The 15,488-nt window shown below is 45.9% G+C and overlaps 1 protein-coding gene across 1 annotated transcript in view; it reads right to left on the bottom strand.

The window, feature by feature from the left end:
• Positions 1–647: 647 nt before the first annotated feature.
• PTPN1 (protein tyrosine phosphatase non-receptor type 1) overlaps positions 648–15,488 on the bottom strand; it is a 44,991-nt gene continuing 30,150 nt past the window's right edge. Inside the window, exons 3-9 of the mRNA XM_069750874.1 lie at positions 9,985–10,085; positions 9,673–9,771; positions 8,709–8,846; positions 4,844–5,053; positions 4,460–4,621; positions 2,634–2,866; positions 648–2,247 (exon numbers count right to left, since the gene is read on the bottom strand). Coding sequence (XP_069606975.1) covers positions 2,046–2,247; positions 2,634–2,866; positions 4,460–4,621; positions 4,844–5,053; positions 8,709–8,846; positions 9,673–9,771; positions 9,985–10,085 — 1,145 coding nt within the window. The 3' untranslated portion in view covers positions 648–2,045. The remainder of the gene's footprint in view (positions 2,248–2,633; positions 2,867–4,459; positions 4,622–4,843; positions 5,054–8,708; positions 8,847–9,672; positions 9,772–9,984; positions 10,086–15,488) is intronic.

The raw sequence follows: 15,488 nt of genomic DNA, 5'->3' as shown, positions 1-15,488 counted from the left end.
TGGAATCACAATCCACCAGCAGTTAAAGTGCTGCTGCTGTCACTCTCAGATGGCGGCATTTAACATGGCTGCGCCGGAAGCGCGTCACTAATTCAGATGGGTTGGAATGTCAACCTGGGGTCTGCAGGAAACCCCTGTGTTTGTCATTGCTAATCAGCTATGAGCGCCGCCCTGTGGTCGGCACTCATAGCAGATGATCAATTCTGCTACACATAGCAGGGCTAGAAGTCCAGGAATCTTCTTTAATGATGTGACCAACTACATGTGGGGAAACCATTGGCCACCATTAAACTTGCCACACCATGCAGAGCTGACCCAGCTATAGAGGCATCAGCCAACTATCCACAAACATCAGGACTACGGTAGACTAGACTTGCGTCAAACCAGAGAGGCGGTGACAACTCTCATAATAAGGGGCACATTCACTTTTAAATCTCTGGCAGCGCCACTTTACACCCACCCCTTCCAGCATTTTGCAGCCCTACTAAATGACATTGGCCCTTGCACTGTCGGACAGTTACTCGGATAGCACACGTCGATGATGTGCTCGTCTAAAAGAGCCCTTGATCAGATTGATCTAGATGGGCCGAAATCACAACCAGGAGCAAAAACACTGCGACCGATCAGCCATAAACCACACGGGGGGCTCGGACAGATGGAAGGGGGGGATATAACTTTATTGAATCAGCACATAAATCCATAACACATTCGAGTGTCACAAGTGCATTTCTGTATTGCGTTCGGTCTAAACAGTATTGTAAAGTTCACTAAACATCAACCCCCCATCTCCTCCCCTTCCAAATGGTGTTGGTTCCACAACCCAACACGTTGCACTGTGTATAAATGTAAAAGGCAAGAAAAAAAAAAGCTTATACAGATGGATGACACAACAGCCATAGAGCAGACCGACACAGACCTTCGGTGGTGACAAGTGAAGCCCCCATGCACACGGCTCAGTCCCAGAAAAGTGGTTTATTACTCCCCGAGCACCGATGGTGAGATCTAAGAACAGTCATGACCCGAAAGTCGGCTCTGCCGGCGTAGAGACATTCTTTGTCAGCCGGTGAGACGCGTGAGAGAGCGCGGGGCTAAAGAGACGGACTAGCACTCCGGTTCTGAGGCACCGTACGGTTGAAATGCTGGTATGTCTATCGTGCTGTAAGGGAACGTGTGCATCAGTCAGGACTACCAGAGAGTGTGACCAATGCAAGTCCAACGTGATACAAAATGGGGCCAAAAAAAAAAAGTTTTGGACTACCCTGAGCAGAAACCGAAAAAACAAAACAAAGCTGCTTCTCCTACAAAAAAACGAAACATGGCAAAGACATTGAAGCTTTTTGTAACAGATACATTGAGGATACGTGTCAGGCACAGCCCACAACAATATAACAAAAAAAGAAAGAAGACAATCTATACAATGTCACAGCTCCCCCCCTTTCCCCCCCCCCACAGTCAAAATTCCTATTAATACAAATGACACCTTCCTCTCCGAAAGAAAATTAAAAAAAGTACATTCCTCCGATGTGGTGTTCTTTTCAGGTTGCAGGGGAGGGGAGGGCGGCTTTTTGAGGAATGTTCATTATAAAGAAATCAACTGGTTCCGTACACAAAAAAAATGACAAGATGTATCCAAATTGCTTGTGGTTCCGGGAAACTGGCGCAGAAGGAAATAAAATAAGTACTCCTTAAAAAAAGAAGAAAAAAAAAAACACGGGCAAGGAGAGAGAAAAAGTAAAAAAAAGAAAAACCTGGCCAAAAAGAAACAACAATGTGTTGTCATGATTTTATTTAAAAAAGAAAAAAAATATATAATATATATATATAGAGATATATTTGGCATTATCTGTGTTTACTCCTGAATAGATGTAGAAATGCCCTGAGATGTGAGGAATCTCTCCGTGGGGCGTCGGGGCTCGGAGACACCATTAGTGCATTGCGACTGCTGTAAAAGCTTCGCTCAGCTCCTCGTCCTCCTCATTTAGCTCCAAATACGTCTCGCTTGCTCCTGGGTGATGAAGTCGGATGCGGCCCGGGCCGAGCGTTCGTTAATGGTACCACACCCTGTAGCACAGGATCGCCCCCACGGTCAGCACTGTGAAGACGCACACGTTTATTGCCCACGACTTCCATTCCTGGCTGCCGTTTCTGTCGTCTGTGTTGTCCGGTTTGGTCGTCTCGTCAGGGTTGGATGAAGAAGGGATCGGGTCACCCCAGTTTCTCCTTCTTAGCTCAGTGCTGTGACAAAGGCTGTAAGAGAGACGGATGAGAAGAAAAATATGAGTAAAAGGATAAATGAGCAAACTGACCAGGGTGACACAGTCGACATGCCCGTCATGATTGCTTGGTGCAACTCTAGATGGACATGGTTTCAGCCATAGTAGCAGCGCAGTCTGGCTGTCGCAGTGGCAGAAACCTCGCTAACCTGTGGTAAAAACCTCCAGACACCCATCCATTCACTTTGAGGGTTCCTGACCCTTTAAGACAATCCACAGTTAAAACATAGAAAACTGCACTTTTCTGATTTGGCTCATTGATGCAATCTCCAGATGCAGTTCGGGAGACTGGGAGCCAAAAATTCACCTTAAAAGGTTGTCACATTGTGTCTGTTACCCACTTATTGCAGAGTCACCTACCTATCTGCTGGGGGCTGAGAGCCCAGGTGAGCTCTGCCATCGGGAATGCTCTCCTCCACCACGCTCACTGCTCGTTTTATAACCTCTTCCACAACCTGCTGGGAAAAGAACTCTTGTTGGTCATGCATCCGTCCATTCAGGGTCTCAGAGGTGCGTTTGGGGGGTCTGGGTGGAGGTGGGGTGTGCTCTGGAGGAGGGTCCATGTCTTCATTAGACAATTCTTTCCATTGTTCCTGCAACAGAAATAGAAGCCATTACTAACAGGAATGATATAAAAATCAGCCACCATTTACATAACACCCCACTATACATGGGTATGGAAACAAAAAGACAGCAGTTGCTGAGGTCATGAGTTACATCCTGTATTATACTCCAGAGCTGCGCTCACTGTTCTGCTGGTGCAGTCACTGTGTACATGCATTACATTACTTATCCTGTACTGATCCTGAGTTACATCCTATATTATACTCCAGAGCTGCACTCACTATTCTGCTGGTGCAGTCACTGTGTACATACATTACATTACTTATCCTGTACTGATCCTGAGTTACATCCTGTATTATACTCCAGAGCTGCGCTCACTGTTCTGCTGGTGCAGTCACTGTGTACATATATTGCATTACTTATCCTGTACTGATCCTGAGTTACATCCTGTATTATACTCCAGAGCTGCACTCACTATTCTGCTGGTGCAGTCACTGTGTACATACATTACATTACTTATCCTGTACTGATCCTGAGTTACATCCTGTATTATACTCCAGAGCTGCGCTCACTGTTCTGCTGGTGCAGTCACTGTGTACATATATTGCATTACTTATCCTGTACTGATCCTGAGTTACATCCTGTATTATACTCCAGAGCTGCACTCACTATTCTGCTGGTGCAGTCACTGTGTACATACATTACATTACTTATCCTGTACTGATCCTGAGTTACATCCTGTATTATACCCCAGAGCTGCACTCACTATTCTACTGGTGGAGTCACTGTGTACATACATTACATTACTTATCCTGTACTGATCCTGAGTTACTGCCTGTATTATACTCCAGAGCTGCACTCACTATTCTGCTAGTAGTTTCAAAATAGTCAGTAAGCTTGTGGGTTGAGCACTTAAAATACAAGGAGAGGAGTTGTTGCATTTCATTTTTTAGAGGAATGTTTCTGTGTGAAGATGCCACTTTCAAGATTGTGAGGATGCCAAATTAAGTGGAGATAATGATCAAGCAGCAACCAAAGGGTTAATCCAGCTCTGCTCACTTCTGCTTCAGAGAGGAATACGGTGCTGATGACATCACATTTACCGATGCCTGCCACGTGTGTAATCAGTGGGTATCGTTCTATTATAATACCTGACGATCACACACGTCCGCGTGGGCCGGCCACACTCGCCTCCCACAACAGAAGGGAGCAGAGTTGGAATAACCCTGTAGAAGGTGTGCAGGGTGCCTTGATCTCCATGCCATAGAGAATAAATGGCGTAGCGTGCACACTGACACTATGTGCATATGGAGAATGTGCCTCTTTTTGGTGATGCAGTAAAGGCGGAGACAGACTTCTCGTGCGAGAATCGCATTGCACGGACTGGCCGGCGCCTCTCCTGACCCTAGCATGACAGCATGATGGAGGACTATGCAGCTGTCAAGCTCAGGTCAGGAGAGCCCACAGCCCGTACGAGGTTTACCATGCGATTCTTGCATGAGAAATACAGCAGTGTGTCTGTGTCCTAAGGAGAAGTAACCGTGTATTTAGGGGATGCGAGATTACATCTATACAGAAGTGTGCCATAAACCGCTCCTCAATTATTCACAGCGACGCCTCACCTGCACAGACGAGTCCCCCATGATGAACTTGGCCCCCTCGATCACCGCCAGATAGGAGAACCGTAGCTGATCAGCCGTCTGGATGAGACCCATCCTGTACTTTCTCATTTCCAGTAAGACCTGTTTAATGTCCACCGATGAGGGATCTTTCCTCTTATCCATCTACGGGTTAAGAAAAAGAGAAGTCAGATAGTTTGGGGTTTGTCCCCCGAGCAGCCATTATATATATTATGCCATGATGGGTGCCCCCGATTCCAGAGCAGAAATAAGAGGGGTCATCCATTACCAATCACTGATTAGAAATCCCTGGGAAATTATCTTCTTATACTCTTACTCCTTGTCCCCCTCCCCAACATGTTCCACTTGGTTTGCGTTTTTACTCACCAGCAGCAAACAGGTGTCCGCCAGACAGAAGGTGCCCGAGCGTCCGATGCCAGCGCTGCAGTGCACCACAATGGGCCCGTGCTCAGGGTTCAGGGATCCCGACTCTCGCACTTTAAACAAGAAGTTGAGGAATGACGCTGGAGACTCTGGGACCCCGAAGTCTGGCCACGTGGTGTAATGAAAGTGCAGGATCTCCCTGGTCTCCTGTGTCTGCAAAACACAAAAAAGTGTTGTGGTTAAGCGGCGTGGGCCAGGAGTCCAGAGGGTAAGTCTCAAAACTAGCGGAGACAGCAGAGGGCAACCAATCAGATCACAGCTGTCAGAAAAGCAGACGCCTGATTGGCAGCAATTAAGCATTCTGCACCAAGCGTTCTACATAAGGAAACATGGACAAACCCTTTAAATGCACGAGTTGGTGGACAGCTCCTGCATACATAATACGGGGTGGTTTTGCAAGCTCTGACCTGGTCCACTCAGTGGGGGGAAGGGATGTTAGGAAACAAATGGATCATCATCATTTTTGGCCTTTAGTCCGCTTTCCACAAAACTCCTAATACAGTAGTGTTCAAAAACCTGAGTTAGTCACAAAATCTGTATACTATTTTTTATTTCCAGCATTGGGAACATTGCACACTGTTTTCTAGTTCAAAACATTAAGAGAAATGTATAGTATGTTTAACTCCGTTACAGAAAATGACAAAAATGAGCATTGACTTGTTCTAAAAATCAGCTGTGTCTGCATTTGTCTTTACAAACTCAATATATGTACCATTGTTTGAGGATCGCATTCCTGTGAATCAATAACCTAATATTTGGTTGTATACCCGGAGTTTCTTAGAACTGCTTCACATCTAAGTTGCATAGAGTCAACCAACTTCTGGTACCTGTCAACTGTTATTCCAGCCCAGGATACTGAGCATACACCCTACAATTTTTTTGGCATTTGTTGGCTTTGCCTCAGAAATGGCATTTTTAATGTCACCCTATAAGTGTTCTATCGGATTAAGGTCGGGAAACTGGGCTGGCCACTCCATATCCTCAATTTTGTTGAACTGAAACCAAGATTTTGCTCACTTACTTGAGTCTTTAGAGTCATTGTCTTGTTGAAACACCCATTTACAGGCCATATCCTTCAAGTATTTTAATATATGCAAACTGGTCCATGATCCCTGGTATGTGGTAAATAGGTCCAGCACCATAGTCCAGCCCAGACGTCACCTCTCTGCTGTCCAGAATCCCAGAGTGCCTATCAGCCATATCCTCCTCCTTCTCCTCTCGCTTCCTCAAACTTAGTGTGGACAAATCCAAACTCATCATCTTTCCTCCATCTCATAGATCTTCCTTACCTGACCTATCTATCGCAATTAACGACATCACGCTTTCCCCCGTACCAGAAGTCCGCTGCCTCGGAATAACCCTGGACTCTGCCCTGTCCTTCAAACCGCACATCCAAGCTCTTTTCACTTCCTGTTGCCTCCAGCTCAAAAATATCTCCAGAATCCGTCCTTACCTCAACCGTCAACCTACTAAAATTCTTGTGCATTCCCTCATCATCTCCCGCCTTGACTACTGCAACATCCTTTTCTGCGGCCTCCCTGCTAACACCCTTGCACCTCTCCAGTCCATCCTTAACTCTGCTGCCCGACTAATTAATCTCTCTCCTCGCTACTCCTATGCTTCCCCCCTCTACAAATCTCTTCACTGGCTCCCATTCCCTCAGCGCATCCAGTTCAAATTGCTAATACTGACCCACAAAGCCATCCATAACCTGTCTTCTCCATATATCTCTGAACTAATCTCCCGATATCTTGCCTCACGTAATCTCCGGTCCTCCCAAGACCTCCTTCTCTCCTCCACACTTACTCGCTCCTCATCCAACCACCTCCAAGACTTCTCCCGAATATCCCCCATCCTCTGGAATTCTTTGCCCCAACACATCCGACTATCAACCACATTCGGATCGTTCAGACGGAACCTGAAAACCCACCTCTTCAGGAAAGCCTACAGCCTGCACTGACTCCGCTGCCGCCTCATCACTACTGAAGCTACTACCTCACCAACACCGGAGCTCTTGCAACCCTCAACCTACTGTCTCCTTCCCCATAATCCTGTAGAATGTAAGCCCGCAAGGGCAGGGTCCTCGCCCCTCTGTATCAGTCTGTCATTGTTAGTTTGCTTACTGTAAGTGACATCTGTAATTTGTATGTAACCCATTCTCATGTACAGCACCATGGAATCAATGGTGCTATATAAATAAATAATAATAAGAGAATCATGCCCATATCATGATGATTCACTGTCTTCAGAGTGTACTGTGGCTCAAATGCAGAGTTTGGGAGCCGTCTGATGAACTGTCTGCCGCCCTTGGAATGTTTCTTCATTTCTCTTTAGGCAGTTTGGCAAATTGTATTTGCTTCAGTACATGTGTTTTGGTTTGTTTTTTTTTTTTGTTTTTTTTTAACAGTGGGACTTTGTGGGGACTTCTTGCTAAAGGTACCTTCACACTAAACGACGCTGCAGCGATCCAGACAATGATCCGGATCGTTGCAGCGTCGCTGTTTGGTCGCTGGAGAGCTGTCACACAGACCGCTCTCCAGCGACCAACGATGCCGGTAACCAGGGTAAACATCGGGTTACTAAGTGCAGGGCCGCGCTTAGTAACCCGATGTTTACCCTGGATACCATCCTAAAAGTAAAAAAAACAAACGCTTCATACTTACCTTCCGCTGTCTGTCCCCGGCGCTGCGCTTCTCTGTACTGACTGTGAGCACAGCGGCCGGAAAGCAGAGCGGTGACGTCACCGCTCTGCTTTCCGGCCGCTGTGCTCACAGTGAGTGCAGGAAAGCACAGCGCCGGGGACAGACAGCCGAAGGTAAGTATGTAGCGTTTGTGTTTTTTTACTTTTAGGATGGTAACCAGGGTAAACATCGGGTTACTAAGCGCGGCCCTGCACTTAGTAACCCGATGTTCACCCTGGTTACCAGCGAAGACATCGCTGAATCGGTGTCACACACGCCGATTCAGCGATGTCAGCGGGAGAGCCAGCGACCAAATAAAGTTCTGGCCTTCTAGCCCCGACCAACGACATCACAGCAGGATTCTGATCGCTGCTGCGTGTCACACTGAACGATATCGCTAGCGAGGACGCTGCAACGTCACGGATCGCTAGCGATATCTTTTAGTGTGAAGGTACCTTAAGAGATTAGCTTCACACAGGCGTCTTCTAACTGTCACAATATTCACAGGTAACCTGAGACTGTCTTTGATCATCCTGGAGCTGATCATTGGCTGAGCCTTTACCATTCTGACTATTCTTCCGTCCATTGGAATGGTAGTCTTCTGTTTTCTTCCAAGTCTCTTGGTTTGTCTTCCCATTTTATAGCATTGGAGACCATTTTAGCAGAACACCCTTATCATTGTCTGCACTACTTTATACGTTTCACCCTCTCCAATCAACTTTTTATAAAAGTACGCTGTTCTTCTGAACAATTTCTTGAATGACCCATACTCCTCAGGATTTCAACGAGAGTATTCACCCTTAAATAAGGGCCACCTAATTCAGACCTGTTTCTTCACAGAATGATTGACCTCACTAATTAACTCCACACTGCTATTATTTTGAACACACCCCTTTTCAATTAATTATTCCAATACACAGACTCAAAAACATACAGATCATGAATGCCGAGTCTGATGGTTTTCTTAGAATCTACTGCACCAACTGGCAAATTGGTAATATAATTTATACCAAAAACACTGATTAACCTGGTCAGTCATATTGGACTGATAATATTTTAAACACTAGTGTGGAAAAAACCCTGGAAAGCCGTGCCACCCGCTGGCAGGTACATGTGCCCCTACTTACACCGAGGTTCTCCAGCTGCAGCACTCGGATTGTGTAATAGGATTTGATGTCTTCAGAAAGCAGGGTTAATTTCAAGTTTGTGTCGTCAAATAACATAGGGCTGTCCTCCTTCTTCGGCCAGTACTGTGCACACTTTATCTATGGGGGAGAAGGGAAAAAAAAAAAGAATAAAGACCCGCGCAGATCAGATGAAGACCTGGCTTATCCCACTGGTAAACTACTCATACAGCTTATTCGGTGCCTGGATGTAACAAAAATACATTCAGAAAATGTTGGCTAGATGTTACGATTTAGGCGAGACCATGAAATGTGAATGGGGCCGTTTAGACCCTGCCTGACTGATGTTGGAGGGTGAGGGGAGAGAGAATTGGGCATGATGACTCTATACGCCTTTTTCTCCTGGCTGATAAGCTGCTGGAGGTATTTTTTGGCAGCTAACCCCCCCTCTCTCCATTGACGTCAGATGCACTTCTGCTCCACCTGAGTGTGCACGTGTATAAGGGAGGGGGTCTTTAGAAATTGTGTTCAAAAGAGAACTGTACAGTGTATGGCCCCTTATGAAGGAAGCGGTCACCGCCGGTTTGGTTTACCGTAGTCCCGATGTTTATGGATAGTTGGCTGGTGCCTCTATAGCGGGGAGCAGCTCTGCATGGTGTGGCAGGTGTAAAGGTGGCCATATTGGTTGTCATCTATTTTCCTCACAGATAGTTGGTCACGTCATTAAAGAAGATTCCTGGACTTCTATTCTCCAGGATTCCCCATTTGTTAGGATTGGACGGGTGTAATCCATACAGGGGAGAGCAATATCTACAGTCTGTTATCGCCACGGACTGCAGCCATCATACCCTCACTGGTGGTCACTGCACCCCTGTAACTCCTCTCCATTTACCAGGATTTAGGCCCAGTCTTGGTATTAGACTGGAGCTGAGCTGCACCTATAGACACAAAGTGTACTGACGCTCACCGATCCCTTCTCGATCACTCGGTTCAGCATGACAACCCCGCTGCTCTTCTGCTCCCAAACCATCTCCCAGAAGTGTCCGCACGTGTTGGGTAACGGTCCCTAAAAAAGACAAGCAGGCGTTAATATTCTGCATGGAGAACACACTCCCAGCACTGAAGATGGGGCAGAACCAGTGACCTGTATGGGAGCAACTATCATGCAGTGCACCCATCACGCCCCATGCAGAGGACAGGGCCCCCAGCGTTCTTCTCCACCATCACACAATGAGAGCAGTGGACGAGATGCAGGTAGAGGGTCGCGGGCAGATCTCACCTGAGTCAGGATGTAGCTCCTCTGTGCCTCCTCCATCTTGATTAGACTGGAGTTAATATAATCATTATCTTCTCGGTGGAGCTTTATCCGGCTGTGGTCAACTGCAAGAGAAATCCGGAAGTCAGAATATGCCTGCCATCTCACCAATGGCGTCCTGCTGGGCAAATGCGGCCCATCGGGCGCCGAATAAAGGGAGCTTAGCTCTATGAGAAACATATTTAACTCTGCTTAGATACCTTGCAGAATGTAAGACATCTTTGAATCAAAGTCTGCTGAATATCTGCAAACATCAAAATACAAACACGTTGCGAAGTGGGATACGGAGTCAAACTTCTTGGACACATTTTCATAGTTAGATACAGTCACCAATGTATAAGACACAAGAAGTTGGAAAAGACAAGGACATTTTGGATACACTCACATGGTTAGATACAGACTATTTTGATGTGTGAGTAGGTTCAGATACCACCCTGCAGAAAGTATCTAAACACTGGCTGTATCTAACCAGGTGAACGTATCCAAGATGTCTGACTCTATAACCCCAAGTACAATGTTAGATACTGTACCAGGTTTCCAAGCCATCAGTCAGATAGAGAGGAGGCGGCACACGCGCCCCAGCACCAGAGGAGGCATCTCTTGCCAGCTTACTCAATAACTACTTATTATTGAGTCTGTATCCAACCATGGAAACGTATCTAAGATTGTTGACTAACAGTCAGATTCTGTATCCAATTCTGCAACTTGAAACAGTTGGATAACAAGATGACTGTCTGCAGAAAGCATTTAACGTTGATCATGTTTCGAGGCCGAGATTGCACTCTACGTTAATTGTCTGAAACAAAAAAATGTATCCGAGTAGAACGTTTTGGGTTAGATACAGATTAGATACCTTCTGCAAACCAAGATTACATTAAAGCAAGAGGTAACAATACAAAAGGTGTATTTTCTGTAGCAGAATTTGTCAGCCGCCCTGTGGATTTGTAGTTTGTTCTACCACGGGTCAGCACAAGCTAAAAAACAGAGCAGGATCCACAGGAAATATTTTCACAGTGGCGCCAAAAGTCTGCGCTAAAAATTCCCAATGCGCATTTAAAGGGGTTTCAATCCACGGCGGAATCTGCACCAAAATAATGTCATCTGAACTTACTCCAACGTCTTAGTATCTAACTCTGATACATGTATCCAATCACAAATACTTAGATACAAGTTGCAGAACTAAAAACAAATGCAGTTTAATAAAGAGTCCGAGATCTTGGATACAGTCACACAATTAGATACAGAGCCTATAAATGTATCTAAGCCTTGGGCCTGTCCATCATATATGTATTTTGCCGGGATTTGCAGAAGTTTTCAGTTTTTAATCGGAATTATTTTCATTGCTTGAAATAACTGAAGCCAGGAAATCTGCAGAATGTGGTTAATAACATTTCCACAGAAATCTCCACTGGTAAATGTCATCACAGCCTTCGTGTGAAGCAATAATCGGCCTGAGATAGCAGATCTGCTGCCCCCGAGGGCACGAAGGGATTCACAGGGGCAGAATTGTTACATTTATCAGCTTACAAAAAAACTCATTGTACCAGTGGGACTACAACTCCCAACAAGTCCGAACTGATCGAGATCGTGCAACACAGATGAGTGCAGCGCAGACTAACGTCGCCGGTAAACCTCACACTTGGGGCAGACACTAGTCTCCTCTTCAGGTCATAAAGAGCCAGAAAAACAGTCATGGAAAGATTCAGAAACATCACCCCTGCAATGTCCTCACAGCTGAAGCTTTGTTACCCTGCTTCAGGGCAGGCGAGAATCATTCAGGACAGAAGAGGTGTATTGTCTACACTGATAACATGTAACGAGGGCTGCGGATGGTGTAGACAATGAAAAAGGTTTCCATTCAATGACTGCAAGCAGAGATGAAAACATGAATCTTTGCAAAACTTTTCTAGTGTTATCTGTCATCTACAACCCTGCTGCCATGTCTATGAGGACACATCATCTAGATCGTTCCAGTCACATGTGATGTCAGAGGAAGCACCCGCGCCCCACGTCAGAGGAGGCACACGTGCAGGATCATGTCAGAGGATGCACACGTGCTGGGTCACGTCAGAGGAGGCAAACGTGCAGGGTCACGTCAGAGGAGGCACACGTGCAGGATCATGTCAGAGGATGCACACGTGCTGGGTCACGTCAGAGGAGGCACACGTGCGGGGTCACGTCAGAGGAGGCACACGTGCAGGGTCACGTCAGAGGAGGCACACGTGCGGGGTCACGTCAGAGGAGGCACACGTGCAGGGTCACGTCAGAGGAGGCACACGTGCAGGGTCACGTCAGAGGAGGCACACATGCAGGATCATGTCAGAGGATGCACACGTGCTGGGTCACGTCAGAGGAAGCACCCGCGCCCCACGTCAGAGGAGGCACACATGCAGGATCATGTCAGAGGATGCACACGTGCGGGGTCACGTCAGAGGAGGCACACGTGCAGGATCACGTCAGAGGAGGCAAACGTGCAGGGTCACGTCAGAGGAGGCACACATGCAGGATCATGTCAGAGGATGCACACGTGCTGGGTCACGTCAGAGGATGCACACGTGCTGGGTCACGTCAGAGGAGGCAAACGTGCAGGGTCACGTCAGAGGATGCACACGTGCGGGGTCACGTCAGAGGAGGCAAACGTGCAGGGTCACGTCAGAGGAGGCACACATGCAGGGTCACGTCAGAGGAGGCACACGTGCAGGGTCACGTCAGAGGAGGCACACGTGCAGGGTCACGTCAGAGGAGGCACACGTGCAGGGTCACGTCAGAGGAGGCACACATGCTGGGTCATTATATGGTCAGTGGGTGTTAATGGCGGATGCTAGGTGAACCCTGTGGAGCAGTGAGGAATGGAAGAAGCAGGGCTGCGATTCACCAGGGCGGGCGGTTGTCAGGACAAGGAAGGACTATGTCCGCACGGGATGTAAACTGAGCAACCGCTGAAAAATCTGCTTAAGTAACAGCAAATTCTTCATGGTTTCTGCTGCAAATCTGAGTGATAAAATTCACACCAAAAGTCTTTTTTCCTGCAGATATTTTATGCAATGTGTCATCATGTGTGCTAAAAAGTAATACACTAAGGAAAAAAATAACAAATAGTAAATAAGCTGCTTTTCTGCCTAGTGTGAACTTTGTCCAAAGCTCCGACATCCGCTAGCACCCCCGCGAAGACAGGTCTACACTTTACCCTCGATTCACCAAGACTGGCATTTTTCATAAAGGTTGTGCTGGAGTAAGATGTGGCAAAGTCGTTACGTGCGCCACTGCAAGAAACAAATGTCAGCTACGGAAAGGAATACACTTCTGTCTTCATTTCTTGGGGGCGCAAACTACGGTGAATTTGCCAGCTGCACTTGACATTTCAAACAGTTTTTGCACCAAAATTCTGGCAAAAACTCTTTGATGAATCTCGGCCTACTTCTTCTTGTTTTGGAACTGATCCAGTATGTTATAAAAGGCTCATCCGTTATTAATAAAGCTCTATCTTTGGATAATGAACATTTCCCATCAATTTCTGCTTAATGATGAATGGAAACTTTTACTGCTTACATCCAGGGGCTGCACACCCCATACACACCTAAGCTGGATTTATGTTGGCCGACTATGGTTCCTGGCAACGCTCAGGTCCTGATAATTGGGCAGGGTAAACAGGCTGGTGATCACTCAACGAACAAGCAAAATGCTTATTTAAAAATCATTGTTCTCGGCCGCACATCGTCCTGGTTATGAAAGATATGTGCTGCCTAGACAATAGAAGCCTATGCGCACAGAACAATCCATCACTGATGTTCTGTGCGCATAAGGAAATGTTTAACCAGAAATGACCGACGATCAATCAGCAAACAAGTATTCATGAGAGTCATGTAGATATGGATGGATAGATAATATACAGCTCTGGCAAAAATGAAGAGACCACTGCAAAATGTTCAGTTTGTCTGATTTTTCTCTTTATAGGTATATTTTTGAGTAAAATGTAAATTGTTCTTTTATTCTACAAACGTCTGGCAACATGTGTCCGAATTTCAAAGCAATGCATTTTATATTAATTTTCTGAAAATGAGAAATGGTCAAAATAACAAAAAAAAAATGCATTGCTTGCAGACCTCAAATAATGCAAAGAAAACAAGTTCATAATCATTTAGAAACAATAATACTAATGTTTTAACTCCGGTAGAGTCCAGAAATCAATATTTTGTGTAATATCCATGATTTTTAATCACAGCTTTCATGCGTCTTGGCATGCTTTCCACCAGTCTTTCACACTGCTTTTAGGGGACCTTGTGCCACTCCTGGTACAACAATTTAAGCAGTTCTTTGTTTGATGGCTTGTGACTATCCATCATCCTCTTAATTACATTCCAGAGGTTTTCAATGGGGTTCAGGTCTGGAGATTGGGCTGCCCATGGCAGGGATTTGATATGGTGGTCCTTCATCCACACCTTGATTGACATAGCTGTCTGGCATGGCGCATTGTCCTGCTGGAAAAAAAACAGTCCTCAGAGTTGGGGAACATTTCCTGAGCAGAGGGAGTCAACTGTTTTTCCAGGATAACCTTGTATGCGGCTTGATTCATACGTCCTTCGCAAAGATTAACCTGCCCCATTCCAGCCTTGCTGAAGCATCCCCAGATCATCAACAATCCTCCACCAAATTTCACAGTGGGTGCAAGACACTGTGGCTTGTACGTCTCTCTGGGTCTCCATCTAACCATTAGACGACCAGGTGTTGATCTGGGGATGCAAAAGCAGTGTGAAAGACTGGTAGAAAGAATGCCAAGACGCATGAAAGCTCTGATTAAAAATCATGGTTATTCCACAAAATATTGATTGTGCCTGGCGAAATCTGCCATTGTGTAACTGACTGATCTAATATAACGTTATTGCTGCTGGGGAGTTTCTCACATTGTCCCATAGATAGGAAGACTGATCCCAATGTCCAACATCTGCCTCACAGTGAAAAAGGCCCGTCCGGTCTTGTGTTGATTAATCCCTGTGCTATGAGACGTTCTGCAGCCATCTAATAGGCCATTGTGCTTCATTCTTCACTATTTTCAAGATCTCTGCCTGCTAATAGTGACACAGAATGTTCTTATTTACATGCCCAGACAGAAACTCCATCCTGACCATGACGTAGGAAATCACGCGACCCCAGAATGAGTCACTTTACCTGTATTAATACATTGCTCAAAAAATAAAGTTAACACTTAAACATAAGAATCTAACTCCAAGTACATCAAACTTCCATGAAATCAAACTGTCCACTTAAAAAGCAACACTTTTTGACAATCAATTTCACATGCTGTGGTGCAAATGGAATAGACAACAGATGGAAATTATTGGCAATTATCAAGACACACACAATAAAAGGAGTGGTTCTGCAGGTGGGGACCACAGGCCACATCTCAGTACCAATGCTTTCTGGCTGATGTTTTGGTCACTTGAATGTTGGTTGTGCTTTCACACTCGTGG

This window comes from Ranitomeya imitator, chromosome 2 (genome assembly GCF_032444005.1).
Source record: "Ranitomeya imitator isolate aRanImi1 chromosome 2, aRanImi1.pri, whole genome shotgun sequence".
In the NCBI taxonomy this organism is placed as follows: domain Eukaryota; kingdom Metazoa; phylum Chordata; class Amphibia; order Anura; family Dendrobatidae; genus Ranitomeya; species Ranitomeya imitator.
The sequence above is the reverse complement of the archived record's forward strand: the minus strand, read 5'-3'. Positions and strand labels throughout refer to the sequence as shown.